The following is a 16,873-nucleotide window of genomic DNA, read 5'->3' as shown; positions in this document are numbered from 1 at the left end:
AATAAAAGGAAAACGCAAACCTTTATAAACAAAAGATCGGAAAACATTGTTGTTAAAATCGAAAAGAAGAAAAGAATCAAGAACCAACAAATATATATATAAAGAACACTGATGAAAATTAAAAGGGTATACAGATATATAAGATTTACTTTTCTTCCTTACCTCGAAGAGTTTGTTATTTCTGGTTTACGGGTGCGGGTGCTTTCTTCTTGAGAAGATTCCCAACTTTACCAAGTAAAGTCTTCTTTTTCTTGATCTTCTTCTCCATCATAAGCTGGTCTTCGGCGGTTAAAGCGTTTCCTGTTTCATCGATGTTCTCTGTTGAGGTTTTGTCGCTTTCATCAATTTTGCTTGAATCCTCTTCTTCTTCTTGAGACTCTAGTTCTGATTTCTTGTCGGGAAAAGCTTCTTTCTTCTCGATTTGGCAACTTTCCCACATTTTGAATATAACTTCAACCGAATCATCTGGGGATTCATCTTTCTTCTCCTTCTTCTCAGTTTCCACCTCGGGTTTTCCATTCACTTCTTTCTCCTCCATACCATTGCCATCTCCATGATCAAGGGCTTCGACTTTAGGAGATTTCTCTTCTACACTTCTATGACCGTTCTCAGAAGAAAACTCAACCACTTTTGGTAGCAAATCATAGTCTTTTTCGCTCTCACTGAGCTCGCCATTCTCTTCTTCAGGTTGCTTCTTGGCCGATATTGCTTCCTCGAGTAACTTTGATAACTCCTCGATCTTCTTCAAAGAAACATCCTCCTTCGCCCTCAGATCCTCGTTTTCGTGAATGACGTTTTGAAACTCAGTTTCTTTATCCAACAGATTCTCCTTTAGCTTCATGCTTTCGGCTTTTGCTTCCCCGAGAGTTTCCTGAAGATAAACGACCTCTTCTTCCACTTCTTTTAAACTGTCTTTCGTCTGGGCTTCTTTCTTCCAAGCTGCATCGGCTTCTTCCTCGGTTCTCTTCAGCAGATTATCTAGCCTATTCATTTCCTTCCCCATCGAAGCAACGTCTTCTTCCATTTTCTTCACGTAATTCACCAAATTGGCTTCTTTCATCTCCCAATCCGTCTTTGAGCTCTCGAAATGTTTCTTGGTTTGTTCGACCGCGCTAACAAGAACATCGATCTCATGTCTCGCCTCGTCAAGCATATTCTCATACTTCTCGTTCGTCGCTTTAATCACCAACTTCAAGTCTTCTATTTGTGATTCATACTCGTGATCGCCTTGACTCAACAACTTCTCTTTCAACTCCCTTCCTTCACTCGACACTTCGTGCAGAGCCGAAGCTAAACTCTCCATCGCTTTCTTACTCTTCTCCTCTTCCTCTTTTGAGCTCTCTAGATCTGATAAGAGCTTGCTTTTCTCTTCCGAGAGCCTTTGAACCCTTAAAGTAGCATCTTGCTCCTTCTTTAAAGCCCGATTTTTCTCCTCCTTCACAGTTTCAAGCTCACTCTTCAGGTTCTCTACTTCTTTTTCAATCTTAGATAATTCTTCTTCTGCACTGCCCAACCGTTTCTCAGATTCCTCGAGATCCTCCTTTTGTTTAGCAATTGTCGTCTCCAATGTCACGATCTTCTCCTTAAGATCAGTGATTTCAGTTTCCGTATCATGCAATTTATCATTGCTTACTTCAAGCTGTTTCATCACAGATTCCAAAGATACAGAAGCAGATCTCTCCAACTTGTTAGCTTCTTCTAGCTGTTCCTCCAGTTCTTTGGCTTTGCTCTGCCACTCGTCAGACAAGTTGTGTGCACAAGACTCTGCCATCTTCGAAGCTTCGAGGTCAACATTAAGCTTCTCGATGATCACCTCTTTTTCTTCAACCTCTGCCTCGAAACCTCTCGCTTTCTCAAGATCTCTTTTCAAAACCACAATCTCGTCTTCAAGCTTGGCAACCGTCTCGTTGCCCGATATGGCAGTCTTTTCTCGGGTTGAATCAAGCAAAGCTTTCAACCTCGTCAACTCCGAAGACAAGATGTCAACTTTCTCTGCATGAATATCAGCCGTCTTACTAGCATCATCTGCTTGGCTCAAGGCCTTAGTCTTAGCATCATTGGCCGCAGCCAATTCTTCGTTGATTTTCTCAAGCTCCAGTCTAACGGAAACAAGAGCAGCAGAATCTAAAGCCTGTTGGTTCTTAACACTCTCTAGTTCTTTCTTCAATTCTTCTTCATTGTTCTGAACTGCCTCGATCCCCGCCTCAACAGCCTGAAACTTCTCAATCTCAGAATTCTCCTCTACATGTTTCTGAGCTTTCAAAGCATCATCCAGCTTCACAGTCGCTTCTTCAGCTTCTTTTTTGGCTTGTTTGAGTTCATCAAGAGCTTTAGCTTTATCCTTCTCCAATGAAGTAATCCGCTCATTAGCTTTCTTCAAATCTTCCTTGATTTGACTCAACCGGGTCTGCGGTGATTCTGTTCCTTTCACGGCTACCCGCGCTTGAGTTTTCTGCGAATCATCAGCAAGCAAAAATGTCATGTCAAAGAAAACATTGCGAGTGGAAGCAGCTCCAACATAAAAACAAAATGGGTGACAGTTTTTATTACCTCAGGAGGAGTTGGAAGCTTTGGTGATCGTCTCTCAACAGAAGAAGACTTGGAATTTGGAGAAGAACGATCAAGAGAAAGACGTGAATGTGGAGTAGTAGTAGTAGTTGATGGAGAATTATTACTAGTTTCGGATTTATTCACTGCCCTTTTTGCTATTCTTGGAGTTGCAGGAGTTGATTTCCCCGTAGTAGTAGTTTCGGACAAACTAGTTCTGTTTCCAACAAAAGACAACAACAACAACAAAAGTCGATCTCAGCAAGAAAGCAAGAACGGAGACAATTAAATTGCCGCAACAAAATTAGGACAAAACAAATCTAGAAATAAATTTAGATCTCTAAACCTTCGATCATTGACAATTTCTCAAAATAGTAATTTCGATCAGATCTACTAAAAAATCTCCAGATAATTAAATAGGATAAAACTAAAAACAGAGTGAGAGTCTTACTTAGTCTTAGAAGCCATAGCCGCCGATCGCCGTCACAGTCGCCGCCGCGCAGGTGATCGATTACAAAAACAATGCCGGAATTCCAGAACTTTGATCGATATTTTACTGGGACTCAAATTTTGAAATTTCAGATCAAGAAAGAGAGAGAGACAATATGATTCGAATCGGTGGGATCGAAGTAACGGAGAATGATAGATAATGGCAGGTGTGGTTGTCTCCAGAGTGGCCTCACTACGAGTAAAAAAGCTTTTTTGTCTTTTTTAAAAAATTAAGAAAAATTAGTAGGATTCTGATTCTCCTACCGATCCGATGTATCAAAAAAAAAACAAAGAACCACTAACAATTTTAGCTTCATTAAATAATGGTAAAATAGAAAGAAATATTAAAGAGAACGTGAAGGTTGGTAAAATGACGAAAATGACCCAACACTCTTCTTTAGTCCAATCAAACTGACAGCGAAACTACCGTCACTCTTGTTGTCATATCATTGCGGCTTCTAAAAGATCAACGGCTCTTATCGTTCGCTATTTTCCTTTTTCTCAACGTTCCGTTTATTATTATACGGTTGGTTTATAAATGCGTTCATAAGAAATAAATATAAAAATCATTTTGGCAAAAATATTGGTATAGTTCAATGATTTGTTTGTACATGAAGTTGGTAAAACTATACATTATTCATTATATACTTCAAAATAAAACTATACAATTCATTATAATCAATCATTATCGCAACCATCCTTTTTTTTTCCCTAATGATATATACTAGGTTTATTTATTTATTTACATCTTCTTATTATGAATGCAAAAGTAAAATGGGCATGTGACCATTGGTAAAGAACACATGAGATGAGAGACTAATGATGCCTTTATCTGCCTAAAGTATAATCATGAGTTTTGTTTATACAAATTAATGCATTGTGGTGTTTGTTTTAGGCCTGGGCATTCGGTTATCGGATCGGTTTTTTCGGATATAGATTCTAATATCCATACGGATAATTATAGAATTTGGATCGGTTTCGGTTTGGATATTTCAGGTTTCGGATCGGTATGGATATGATATATAATATCCGATTTAACCAAAAAATCTAAAAATAATCTGAACATTCCGAAAACCGTAAAACAAAACTGAAGTGACTAGTTGAACTAATATGAAACTATAGCATACCATAGAGTTTTGAACCAAAGTGAGACATAAAACCATACGCCAATACATCAAAGTTTTAAAACGAAGGTAAACCATAACATCCTAAAGAGTAAAGAAGTAGGAAAATCAAGATTAGGGAAGTGGATCATGTATTACTAAGAAAATCGAAATAAGGAAGTTGATCTCGTATTGCTAGGGACTAGAGTTCTTGAGGAGAGTTCGGATGTGTTCGGATCGGATTGGGTATTATCCGATATCCGATGGATATAAAAATCAATAACCGATCGGTTATTCTCTCGAATGCAGTTCGGGTTTTAATCCGATTTTTTCGGTTCATTCCGGTTCGGATTTTCGGTTTCGGATTAAATGCCCAGGCCTAGTTTGTTTATACGGCAACTCCTAAGTATAGGTTAAACCAGAATCAATCATTTAAAATATATTTATTCTTCTATTCAGTGAAATTCATTTGTATCGTTTCTTAGCACATATTTAGTTACATATCGTGTGACAAAAAAAACGACATTACTGAAAAATGAAAATCAATAAACTAAACGACATTTTCAATATGATTTATAATTGCTTTTTAATTTTAATTTTAGGGTGAAGTACTTGATTAAAATAAACTAAATAAACTACTTTGGAAATCTAACATGATTTTAGGTACTTATGGTGACATATTTTAGGTTATTGATTTGTTTGCATTTTATGATTTTAACTATTTGAAGTGACATAGACTCATCACAAGTCTTAAAATATATATATAAAGCAGAAACAACTTCCATTTTAATCACATTTCCTTACCCTTTATTTTTGTTAGACTAATGAACATTCAAAAGGAACTGCAGATCTATTTCTAGCCCAGTTGCTTCAAAGTCTGTCTTTTGCTTCAGGCGGGAATTTTCTTTTTTAACAAGGATGTTTCATTGGTGGTGGTGGGCCTGGTGGCAACTCGTTATCCATCATGTTAGCAAAATACTCGAAAGCAAGGGAATCACTGATTCAGTCATAGCATGCTCCTGATTTTTAAGCACTTGATCAAGAAGTTTGAAGAAACCATCAAGAATGGCCCCCGTACTAGCAATGTTTGGGCTAAATGGGCCAGCTATTTACTGTTTTATAGGCTTTTGCGATTATCATCAATGCAATGTATAATGAGGCAAATGTTCTTAAATTTATATATTGTATACAATCTGTTATCTAGAAAATTTGTTTTCTGTAATCTCTTACAAAATGTTCAGAATGTCATAATTTATATAATGAACAATTTTTATGTGCCAACTATTGTAACTATTATGAACATTTCATTTACTTTTAAATATAATTATTTTCCAACTGAAAATTCTCATAAACTACAAGAAACACAGACAATTTACATGACAGACTCCAAGTCTCCAATGACTAGTGTGTGTGAAACCTTTTGTTACACCAAACAAAAACAGAAAACACAAACAAGAGACATCTAAGAATTTCTGTAATTCTCAGATATTCCTCCATTAAGCAGTGCAAAGACATTGATTCCGGTTCTTGAAATCTGTCTAAACAATGGTGAGAGAGAGGTCATATATTATTCTTGTGAATAAACATCACTCTTCCTGTGTCGTCTGGTTTTCGATTGTGTCAGTGAGTTCAATTGTTCTGAGATCGCGGAGATGTTGCAATATATCTTTAAGAATATCTGTTCCTCTGTCGCCTTTCTTCGCCGAACTCATACAGTTTTTCAGAAACTCTCCATCTGTTTCCAGCACCTGTAACCTCTCATAGACACTATCAACTTGTTTGAGGATCTCCAGTTTCTCACTGTCTGAACCAAAGTTCTTTTCATCGGATTCCGGTAGTTCTTGAGACCCGTCTTCTGATTCGTTCTCTGCAGCGTCTAGAAGAGGTAGCAAACTCTTTGCCATTGATGCCATTGTTAGCCCTTCATGTCCATTACTCTCTTCTTCATAACCATTGCTGAATTCTCCAGGGTCCTCAGCAGATTCATTGTCCTGCATTGTTACTAGCCTGTCCTCTAACACCTTAAGCTGATCCAAAATCACTAACCTCTCTTCCTCAAACTCTGATAAAGATTCACCAAGCATGCTCATATGTTGTACGCAATCCAATGTTATCTTCTCCAAATCCACATCCATCTCAGAAGAATTATCCTCTTCTCTATTCTCCTCCTCTTTAGTATCATCATCATCAGTATCATTATTATCATCAGCAGCCTCACCATTGCTTTCCTCAATTGTGATTTTGTTCTTAGCTTTCGATTCATACTCCAAAACCTTCGCCCGATAAACCTCAAGTTCTCTCTGGAGTTGTTCCTTCTCTTTCTCTCGTTTCACCATCAAATGATTCAACAGCTGCAAGGCTTCTTGATCATACTCGGCTTGTTCCTCCATCATTCTCTGATACTGCAACGCTTCCATTTGAACTTTCGCTTTCTCTTCTTGTAGTCTCGTGATCATCGCCATTGTCTGGTTAGCCGATATTGCAGACGCGCTTCTTTCTTCTTCCAGCTCTGCATATAAATCTCTCAGTGCTTCTTGTTCTGCTCTCACAGTCTCTCTTAGCCTTTCAATAGTCCTTAAAGGATCGCCACCGTCCATCTCACTCACTAATACACTCCCATCTCCTGCATCTTCAGCAGCTGCATACTCATTTCTAGCAAGAAAAAGAAGTTTCTTGTTAAATAAAGTACTGACTGAAGTTGGAGTTTCTGGATCAAGCTCCTTAGTCTTTTCTTCTCTATGGTCTTCTTCTACTTCATTTTGGCTACCTATGAAAGAAGAAACTTTATTCAGGCTTAAAGTGCTTCACATAGCCAAATTAAAGATGCAAACATATGTGCACAAGAGATTTTCGATAACTGAAATATTCATTCTTTTTTGCTTACAAGTGAAATTCTTGCTCTCAAACTGGTCATCCAACAAATCTCCTCCTCCTGTTCCTTCTTCTTTTTCTTCCACATGCACTGTTGTTTAATCACAATGAGGAATCTATAAAACCCAGAAACCAAACAAAAAATAAAAATTCAGACTTTGGGTTTATGTTCTCACTCTACCTGAAATTTGATCTTTCCCATATGTGGCAACATTGCTTGTGTCATCATCCCTTTGTTCATCCTCTGAAACTCTTGATTTAGCTTCTGGGGTTCCTTCTTCGTTCCCAGGAGAATTATTGCTGATGATAGATCTTAACCCATCCTCTTCAGACACTTCTCTCAGGCTTAAACCATAGCTCTCAACATCTGAAATCACTTCACCATTTTGCTGCTGCTCTTGCTTCTTTCCTTCTTCTGCTTTATCTCTGAAGAACCCTAAGGGATAAGATTCTCTCTCTGTCTCAAACCCATCTCCAAATTTATCATCATCGATCATCTCTAAGATCAATCCTCCATTTTCTCTATCACCCAAAGTTTTCCCCCAAATTGATGACTTGATAAGCAAGTAATTAGGGTAGGGTTTATCCGCCAAGCTCTTCTGACAACATGTGCAAAACCCTAAACCAATGTTGCTCTGTTCTTCTTCACGATTTGAGCAATCTGAGCACAAGTTCGCCGATTCGGATAATTTCCCGTGAGTTGTGCAAAAACTCAGACTTGCGAGCTCAGCGATGTGATTTTGACATAAAAGCTCTCTGTAAGTGAATCTATTTTCTGGGTTTCGCTCGAAGATTCGATCTAGCTTCGGACAGAGAAGACATACTTGCTTAAGACCGAAGAAAGAAGCGAATTTGACGATAAAGTAAGTGAAAAAGGAATTGAGGAAGATAAAGAACATGAGAAGCCATTCAAGAAATGCGTAGACCAAGATTACTGTAATTCTATTGGTGTTTCTGCTTAGCTTCGTCGCGAAATTGTTGGCCGCCATTGATTTTGGCTCCTCTGCTTCCTTCGCTGAGACTGAGAGAAGAGAGAGAGAAGAGGAGAGAGAGAGAATGATGTTGTCGGGTATCATGCGCTAACGACGCTGTCTTTGTCTCTAGTTTTAAGTTGGTTTAGATCTGAACCGGAATTATGTACTAAACCGGTAATAAGTTTTCTAACCTAAACTTCGATGTTAATGAGAGAAAGTGCGAGTAATTTTCCAAAGAGTAATGTTGTGTTTTTGTAGTATTATAAAAAAACTTCATTAGTCATTATGTTAGTGACTTTGTTCACGGTTTGTTATCATGTTGTGATTAAACGATCCAGAAATTTAAATTAGCAAATTGGATAGAGAAATTGTCGACAGGCAAAAAGAGAGCGTGATGATGAATAACATTTGGTTGTCAAAAGAAACATTAAAAAAAAAAAAGGAAAAAAATCTTTAAAGTGGGGGCAGTTCTTATTGCTCCTTTTGCTTTAGGTGTGGGTTACTACTATTTTTTTTCCTTTTTCTTTCATTAGCTTTTTCTAATACTCTATGAAACTGCATTACACTAAGCCAAAGTTTTGCATCGAAACCAAAAGCCCAACTACCTAGTAAATTGTTGATGGATTTTTTAATTTTGGAACAGATAAACTTTTGTGAAAAAAGAGCTATATGTAGTACTGATTACTGATTAATAAGTAGTAGTACACATTTTGCCTAGTTGGTGAGGCTATTAAATAATATAGTAAATACAATTGTGGCATAACCAACAAATATAAAAATATCCACTTTCTGCTTAAAAAGGCATTATGGACCCCGACAATAGGACTGGTAAAAAGAAGTTGACATTTGATCATTGTTTTTTGGGGGAGGGTGTATTTTCAAACTAAATTTTGGGGTCCCAAAAAAAAGAGAAATTAATACAGGTAGTGTCATCGACAATAGTCTAAGCCTCAAATGGTCACAAATCAACCGATATCTGATGGTCCATGGTCGGGCCCCAACTTGAGAGCATAATAATTTACCTGAAATTACTGAGACACTAAAGAAGTAGTAGACTTGAGAAAACCAAGCCTAGCTTTGGTCAGCTTTATCTTCTCTTCTAATTCTTCTACTTGCTCTTTTACACCTCTCACCACTTCTTCCGGAGCTTTCTCCACAAACTACATATCTCAGCGTTAAAAAAGTTGTAAGACAAGGAGAGTCTAAAACCAATGCACCATGTTTAATAAGCTTATCGAAAACAATTTCTAACAAGTGTTTTTAAGAGATTCTTTTGATGGTTATGGTATACCTTTGGTGAACTGAGACGAGTTACGAGGGCGTCATATTCAGTTTGCATCTTGGAAAGACGTTTGGAAATGCGTTGGACTTCAGAAGATATATCAACCATGGCTGCAAGAGGTAGATATGCCTCTAGCCCTTCACTGGCTACAAGGTGGACTGAGAGATTTGCATCACCTGAAGAACCAACCGTTGTGAAAATGTAACTATATAGTCATATAGATAAGGTGCAAATAGAGAAAAGAAAAGGGAAAAATGGATTAAAGAGAATTATACCAGGAGGGGCATTGGTAAAATGGACGTTGTTTAAGTCAAGCCTGGATAGAAGAGCTAATACCTCCTTCTCTTTCTGCACCGACACAAGAACACAGTTTTTATTAAGGAAACACAAGGCAAATTAATAAACGTTATTCGTAAGATAAGCAATGAGTTACTGACCGAAATATATTCAATGACCTCTGCACTTCCAACAACTGAGGCAGATATACGCTTTACCGGCTCCACTGAATACTCTGCCCGTGCATTTCGAATTGCTCTAGTCTGTGATTTAGCAGGCAAGGTGTCAACATGTTCTGAGCTTATAAATATTAAATCCTTTGAGCATGGTTCCGTTGGAGGTTTGCAGAATATATAAAGGTGAAAATTCGTACTTACCAGAGCTTGTAAATTCTCAAATCTTTTTATTGATTCAACATTCCTTGGAAGTGAATTTTGTGGCCATGGAGACACAATGAGTGCTTCTTTCCTGTAGGGAAGTGCCTGCAAATACAAATGCATTCATAATTTTAGTTTTGTGAGGCTGAAATCATTTTTTGGTAGCAGTACCAAAATATCAACCACATATGCCTGAGTTTTGGGTCCTTTTACTTCACTTCATCCTCAAAACAAGCTAAACTACCAAAGAAAAACTCAAAGATAACAGCTTCAGCATATATTGGTAAAAAAACGTCCAGTGACCTACAAAAACTCTAAGATGTAAGGAAAATCATGCCCAGTGCAATTGGCCTAAGTAATGGTCCAGGGCCAATAAAAGTAAAAAATAAATACCCATATAGCAAAACTGAGAGTATGTTACCTGCCATAGATCCTCAGTTACAAACGGCATAAATGGATGCAACAGCTTTAGTATATTCTCAAAGACATATAACAAAACTGCCTGAGAAGCTAGAGAAACTGAATTGCCTCCAGATCCATACAGTCGAGATTTGCTGGCTTCAATATACCTGTAGAGTAGACTAGTCAGTCAATTAAGTCCAAGAAACATGTATTGGTTGTTAAGAGTTGACGTGATGATACCAATCAGCAAAGTCACTCCAAAAGAAATCATATGTTTCTCTTCCTACATCCCCAAAGAACAACCTCTCATAGCTTGCTGTGACGGAATCAATGAGAATATGGAGTTTTGATACCTGAAAGTAATACAAAAGGAATATAACGTGGTAGGCAAATTGAACTATTTGATAACTTCAGGGTAAAAATATTATACCGCCCAACACTCAGGCAAGGGTAAACTAAGCAGGGTTTCCTCTTTGTCCAACTGTCAAAAAAAAAAGAGAAACAAAATGTTAGACAAACATCGTAAAATGTCACAACAAATCGATAGTAAGAGAGCAGCCTAAGGTGGCTTATCACTTGTGATGCGATTCTGCAACTGTTTTAAGTAATGGCAAAAGGTAAGCAGATGGAGATACTCCTGGAAAGAGGTCTGACCAATATCTTATATCTAAATCTACCTCGTTTTTTGTGAGACTTTTATGGTCCATGGTCCATGAACCCATCTTAACACCAAGATAGTCTTAAGCATATATTAAATGATTTTCGACTTTATATCATACTTAGTCTGTCACTAAAAGGACAAATGTACCACAGTTCCCTTATACTTTCTAGTAGAGATGGAAAAGCAAGCAAACCTTGAGGGCCAGCAAATTCTCCCAAGCAGATGTATCACTTAGACTAGGCAGACTATGCAACACAAACTTTCCAGCATTCCATAGTTTGTTGGTGAATGCTTTATTTGCAGTTAACCTCTCAGTAGATAAGTTCAGATCCTAACAAAAAGTTAATGGGGAAAACATCGAAAGGAATATAGACATAAGTATGACATTTTAATGTAAACCTCCCAAAAATCATGGTTCAGCTGCCTCAACACAGTAGAGATCAAACCTGACCAGCAGTTCCTAGTGCAATCGTAAATCTCAGAGCATCAGTGCCAAAATCTTTGATTGTATCAAGCGGATCAATCACATTCCCAAGAGATTTTGACATTTTTCTCCCCTGAAAATCACAAATAATCTGGTTAACTACTTGGAGATACACAGAACGAGAATACTAGTTCCCCCTTAAATAGGAATCCTAGAAGTTACTTAACATTAATAGCATATAGGGAGAAGTGAGAGATAATGATATGAAAAGCCTCAATGATCAAGGTTTGCGTAGTTACTCGTCTGACAAGAAAAAACACATTTACTAGAACAAGCAAAAAGCCTAACACTTACTTGAGAGTCCCTTATAAGTCCATGAAGGTAGACATGAGAAAATGGAACGGTCCCTGTAAATTCTATTCCCATCATAACCATTCTTGCTACCCAGAAAAATAATATGTCATGCCTGTCCAAATAAAAGGACAATAGTTATATGAAGGAAGTAATGGGAATTTCAAAAACGCAAACTGCAACTAAAGCGCATTTTCTTTCCAGGTTTTACTTAATTTAGACATTAGTTCTTGGTAACAGAAAAATTAAAATTGTTGTTGGTCCTAAGTTTTTTCCTTACTAGTGAAGGGTCTAACATTAACATTAGCCCTGAAGGTAGCAGCCACTGTTTTCCTGATCGACAAGAAAGATAGGAATATACCCTGTTTCTAACATATTTGTAGGGTAGAAGTTATTGAAATCCTTCGCTGATACATCAGGCCAGCCAAGAGTGCTGAATGGCCACAGCGAGCTGCAGAAAAAAACATCTTAGGTAAATGATATAGGAAGTTCTTGCAAAATCAGGAAAATTTGTTCAGCGCATATATATATTCTTTAGAGGAAAAGCACTAATTCATTGTGAGTATTCTGAGGAAACTGAAACTTTCACATGATTAAACTAGTGACTATTTCTAAAACAAAGACACACAGGAGAAAAGTAATCTCCAAAAACTCTTAACTGATAAACTAACCTGGAAAACCAGGTGTCCAGAACATCTGGATCCTGATATATTTCAACATCTTTTCCATACTTCTCATGGGCTTTCTCAAGGGCTTCTTCAGCATTTTTAGCAACTATGTAATCCTCCTCACAATCCTTTCCAACCACATACCAAACTGGTATGCGATGCCCCCACCACAGCTGCCGGCTTATGCACCAATCCTTAATATTCGTCAGCCAGTGATTGTATATCTGCAAGTGGCGACAGGAAATATAAGCAAAAGCAGAAGTATGCAGTGTAAACAATCAAAAATCAAAACCTTGCAGAGAATTTGCCAAACTGAGGAGAAAAAGACAGATACCAGCTCAGTAACTAATAACACCAACCAGTCGCTTGCATACCTTCTCAAATCTTTCAGGTATGATGGTAAGTTCTTTGTTTTCAACAGCAAGAAGAGCCTTCTCAGCTAAAGGATCCATGTGGACAAACCATTGTTTGCTTACAAGTGGCTCAATAACCTAAAACCAGTTAATCCATGCATGAGAAAATATATGAACTTCTAACGAACTGAAAAGTGATACTGGTCAGTAGAAAAATACTTCTCCACCACGCTGAGATCTTGGAACTCGTAAAGTATGAGGCTCCTTCTTAACAGCTAAACCCGTCTCCTCGAGATCTACCCATAGTTTCTCCCTCACCTCAAACCGGTCAAGGCCACTGAAAGTACGATGTATGTTAAGGCGCCATGGATGTTAAGATGTAACCTAAGGGTATTCCATTTCATAATATTAAAACTACTGCAGCTAACATATAAGTATAAAACAAAATGTTACCAAAACAAGCCAGCAACGTCATTTAGTGTTGCATCCTTGTTCATCACATTCAGAATGGGGAGACCTAGCTTTCTTGCAAGAAGGTAATCGTTGTGATCATGCCCAGGACTTATCTTCAGAACACCAGTCCCAAAATCTTTATCAACATACTGCCACCGTACACAGAAATACTGATGAGAAATGTGAAGAGCAGCATAGGAAATACTATGGAGGTAACTTCAGTTTCTTGCTTCTGAGTAGCTAGAACTTAGAAGTTTCCCAGGAAAAAAACTGATGACTAAAGCATGAAGAATAGCAAAAAAAAACAACTGCAGCGTTTTTCTTGTTGAACTTAGAAACAGATATTTCATCCTAAAAGACATCATAAAGAGTGCATACGCAGTAGATCTGAGTTCACCTTATCAGCAATAATTGGGACATGACGACCATATGTCATAGGTACAATTGCTGTCTGACCAACATATTTTGAATAACGATCATCCTGCCAGATGCCAAATACATTTCACAACATTAATCCTCAAACGATACCCAAAAAAATAGCACCTATTCACGGGAACGATTAGAAGACGATCTACATTCACATGAGATCCAAAAAAAATTATCATCAAGTTTGTAGATTACATCTGCTTACATTGAATTGGACCAGCAACCTGACAAACTACCTGGACTACATTTTCAAATTTTAAATTTTACGTAAAAGAAATATACAAAAGAATGTGTTACACGTTATAGACTTCCCCTCCCTAATATAAAACTTGCTTCTAAGTTTGTTTACTGAAAACACGTCAAACAGACTCTGATAGTACCATCTGTCATTGCCGATATCCTATTATCAACGGAAACAAAAAATATCACCACCTACCTCAGGATGCACGGCAAGGGCCACGTCACCAAACAATGTCTCTGGACGAGTCGTTGCTATAGTAAGAAAATCAGGACTGCACGAGGAAAGATCAGCTAAGCCATTTCCATAAACAGAACAAAGGTAGTCACTGATTCCAAGAATAATATACAATTTAAGGTCAACTACTGCCGAATGAACTCTTACAGACCCAACGTTGTGTCCCACAAGTTTTAATGATCATATCACATAATCTAAAGCCTCATAAGATACGCTTTTCAAACCCTATCATGCTTCTGTGAACTCTTTGAATAGCAGAGAATAATCAAATTGATGTGAGAAGAAATTATCTTTTCACATAATTTTGCTATATATAAGGGTCCATAAAATACACTAATACAGAGTAGAAGGAAGAGTAAAGATAGTACTGGTAACTGGACAGTACCTTCCAGCTACACGGTATTTAATATGGTATAGAAACCCAGGTTCCTCTGAATATTCTACTTCCTGGTAAGAACAAGACAGTCACTTCTAGAAAGAAAAAAAGTATTCAAACTATAGAGTGTTAGATAATATATATCACACACCAAGTCTGAAACAGCAGTCTGTAAATTAGGGGACCAGTTGACCATGTAAGATCCTGGAAAACGTTATGCCAAAATCACCAAACGTCGTATGAGTACAGTACAGCACATCACTACTTAAAGCTACGACAACAGAAACCAAAATACATAATAGCTTACCTTGATATATCAACCCCTTGTCATGAAGTTTTACAAAAGCCTCGACCACAGCTCCTACAAATTTGGGGTAAAAGAGAATCAAGGACTATACAGAATAAATTCAAGGTGTAAGTACATACAATTTGAAAATAAGAGCAACGAGAAACTTTTTGAACCACCTAAAAACTGCATAATATTTTACTTGCCAAAGTTTTTGAATTTTAAAATACCACTCAAAATCATATAACGTCAACTTTGAGCACCACCTATAGTCTGCTATAAGAATCACAATCTAGAAACTATAGAGAGATGCCTTACGACTCAATTGCTCATCAAGAGTAAAGCGCTCTCTACTCCAATCACAAGAAGCACCCAGTCTTTTAATCTGATTTGTGATGGTTCCGCCATACCTGAGAAAAAACACACAAACTATAATTCCAGCCTTACCCTTTATATATCAGATAGAAATACAGTCGATTTTATCTTTTAATGAAAGCATTGGCCTTTGGAATGGTACAGGAACACCAATTTACTCAATTAAAAGAAATGTATTCTGCATATTTTTCCAGAAGATCGATAACTTATGACTTGTTCGAAGAATGGAAACACCGCCAGAGTATAATACAGATACTTTTGAAATAGATATTTTGAATTAATCCATTGCAGTGATTAGATAGCTTACTTCTCCTTCCATTCCCAGACTCTTTTGGTAAACTCATCTCTACCTAAATCCACTCTCTTAATGCCTTCTGACGCTAGCATCTTTTCCACGACCAACTGAAAGAAATATAGTAGCTTCAGTAAAATATTTCAGAAACATTCACTAAGCAATGTAAATATTATCTATACAAATTATACTCTACAAGAAAAGGACTTTTTAATAACGTAAATGTGGTAGATTGGTATATGAACAAGAGCAATGGAGTGTGAAGAAGCAAGATGTAAACGCCATAATGAGCACAAAACAAACACGCAAACACTAGTAGAGATACCATGCAAAACTTGAACTTTGAACAAGGAAATGAACCTGAGTGGCAATACCAGCATGATCAGTCCCGGGAAGCCAAAGTGTTGGTCTCCCTTTCATCCTATTGTATCGAACCATAATATCCTGTAACAAAATAAAAAAGCGATGAGAATAGCAGAACCATAGTATAACACAGTTAATGCACAAAGAAACATGGCATTGCTAAACAATAATTCAAAACAACTTAAGAAGCGCTTAAAAAACTAAAAAGGTGAAATGAAAATAGGAACATAAAATGGAATACCCAAATGAGTGTGAATTTATCTGAATATGGATTCCACAACCTCAAGAGTGACAAACATTGCATGGCCCATGTGAAGAGAACCAGTAACATTAGGAGGTGGCATTGGTATCACAAAAGGACTGCCTCCTTGGTCAAAATTTGGTTTGAAGTAGCCTTGCGACTCCCACCTAAAATAAAATGCCCAAATCCCAAAAATCATCAGAATAATCACAAAATCCATGTCCCATAGTTCCAAACCAATAATTCCAATATTTCAGTAGAATAAGATACCATTTGTATATTTTCTCCTCGGAGGAAAACTCAAAGGTCTTTGATGTCTCAGGGGAAGTAAAGACATTATTTCCTGAGGCCGCAACTGAAATACAAAAGAGGAATTCAAATGTAAATACGAATATACAATTGCTTATCATCAACCCCATTTTCTAAATGAATACATAGGAATTCCGATTCAATTGAAACAAACATAAGCAACAAAAGCCATAGGAAACAGATTACGAGCTTAGAGGCAACGGAAAGGAGATAGAATAGCGACGAACGTACCAAAGGAAGAGAATCTACGTTGCGCAAAACTTGAATTAAAGCGGGATGGGGAAATTAATCGACGGCGTCGGTGAGTGAAGAAGAGAGTGTTGAGCTGGTGAGGACAGGTGGGGGATAGTAGAGTAGTAGTAGCAGTAGGTGTGGGTAAAGAGAAAGCCGTTTGGAAAATCATGGCAGATTCCCGAGAAAATCTGGGGTGAGAAAAGAATTTGAAATTCCCAGGAAAAAAAAAAGAGATAAGCTGCTGCTGGTGACACAATGGGGGGTT

At 37.5% G+C, this 16,873-nt stretch overlaps 3 protein-coding genes across 6 annotated transcripts; all 3 read right to left on the bottom strand.

Annotated features, from left to right (window-relative positions):
• Positions 1–4: 4 nt before the first annotated feature.
• LOC9307803 (WEB family protein At5g16730, chloroplastic) lies at positions 5–3,286 on the bottom strand. The gene is made up of 3 exons (XM_021022111.1): positions 2,999–3,286; positions 2,551–2,764; positions 5–2,452 (listed from the first exon to the last, which is right to left on the bottom strand). Exons 1-3 carry the CDS (start codon positions 3,013–3,015, stop codon positions 176–178), a joined length of 2,508 nt encoding a protein of 835 aa, XP_020877770.1. The 5' UTR covers positions 3,016–3,286; the 3' UTR covers positions 5–175.
• A 2,135-nt stretch (positions 3,287–5,421) lies between these two features.
• On the bottom strand, positions 5,422–8,208 carry LOC9307802 (myosin-binding protein 3). Its single transcript, XM_002871687.2, has 3 exons — positions 7,192–8,208; positions 7,024–7,101; positions 5,422–6,906 (listed from the first exon to the last, which is right to left on the bottom strand). The coding sequence occupies exons 1-3, from the start codon at positions 8,084–8,086 to the stop codon at positions 5,726–5,728; spliced, it is 2,154 nt and encodes a 717-aa protein (XP_002871733.2). The 5' UTR covers positions 8,087–8,208; the 3' UTR covers positions 5,422–5,725.
• A 494-nt stretch (positions 8,209–8,702) lies between these two features.
• On the bottom strand, positions 8,703–16,856 carry LOC9307801 (valine--tRNA ligase, chloroplastic/mitochondrial 2). Of its 4 annotated transcripts, XM_021023793.1 has the most exons (27): positions 16,606–16,854; positions 16,336–16,420; positions 16,106–16,232; positions 15,822–15,905; positions 15,477–15,571; positions 15,113–15,204; positions 14,816–14,869; positions 14,660–14,712; positions 14,518–14,579; positions 14,094–14,169; positions 13,629–13,712; positions 13,232–13,380; positions 12,998–13,115; positions 12,800–12,916; positions 12,429–12,649; positions 12,119–12,208; positions 11,761–11,872; positions 11,429–11,539; positions 11,176–11,313; positions 10,752–10,802; positions 10,562–10,674; positions 10,341–10,488; positions 9,920–10,024; positions 9,704–9,805; positions 9,542–9,614; positions 9,276–9,442; positions 8,703–9,144 (listed from the first exon to the last, which is right to left on the bottom strand). In XM_021023793.1, the coding sequence occupies exons 1-27, from the start codon at positions 16,775–16,777 to the stop codon at positions 9,013–9,015; spliced, it is 2,931 nt and encodes a 976-aa protein (XP_020879452.1). In that variant the 5' UTR covers positions 16,778–16,854; the 3' UTR covers positions 8,703–9,012. The 4 variants fall into 4 exon arrangements, with proteins under 4 accessions (XP_020879452.1, XP_020879453.1, XP_020879454.1 ...); XM_021023794.1 differs by lacking the exons at positions 16,336–16,420; positions 16,606–16,854 and having other exon boundaries at positions 16,066–16,198; XM_021023795.1 differs by lacking the exons at positions 16,336–16,420; positions 16,606–16,854 and having other exon boundaries at positions 15,836–15,905; positions 16,066–16,198.
• Positions 16,857–16,873: the final 17 nt, after the last annotated feature.

This window comes from Arabidopsis lyrata, assembly GCF_000004255.2.
Source record: "Arabidopsis lyrata subsp. lyrata unplaced genomic scaffold ARALYscaffold_6, whole genome shotgun sequence".
Classification (NCBI taxonomy): domain Eukaryota; kingdom Viridiplantae; phylum Streptophyta; class Magnoliopsida; order Brassicales; family Brassicaceae; genus Arabidopsis; species Arabidopsis lyrata.
The sequence above is the reverse complement of the archived record's forward strand: the minus strand, read 5'-3'. Positions and strand labels throughout refer to the sequence as shown.

Excerpts from the sequence above, each read along its gene's own strand:
- LOC9307802 (XM_002871687.2), bottom strand. The coding sequence starts at position 8,086 with ATGATACCCGACAACATCATTCTCTCTCTCTCCTCTTCTCTCTCTCTT. Across the intron at positions 7,102-7,191 it reads TGGGAAAGATCAAATTTCAG|TGCATGTGGAAGAAAAAGAA; the intron begins GTAGAGTGAGAA and ends ATTAAACAACAG. Across the intron at positions 6,907-7,023 it reads TGAGAGCAAGAATTTCACTT|GTAGCCAAAATGAAGTAGAA; the intron begins GTAAGCAAAAAA and ends CTTCTTTCATAG.
- LOC9307801 (XM_021023793.1), bottom strand. The coding sequence starts at position 16,777 with ATGATTTTCCAAACGGCTTTCTCTTTACCCACACCTACTGCTACTACT. Across the intron at positions 11,314-11,428 it reads CACTAGGAACTGCTGGTCAG|GATCTGAACTTATCTACTGA; the intron begins GTTTGATCTCTA and ends ACTTTTTGTTAG. Across the intron at positions 10,803-11,175 it reads AGAATTTGCTGGCCCTCAAG|TTGGACAAAGAGGAAACCCT; the intron begins GTTTGCTTGCTT and ends TTTTTTTGACAG.
- LOC9307803 (XM_021022111.1), bottom strand. Across the intron at positions 2,453-2,550 it reads AGCTTCCAACTCCTCCTGAG|AAAACTCAAGCGCGGGTAGC; the intron begins GTAATAAAAACT and ends GATGATTCGCAG.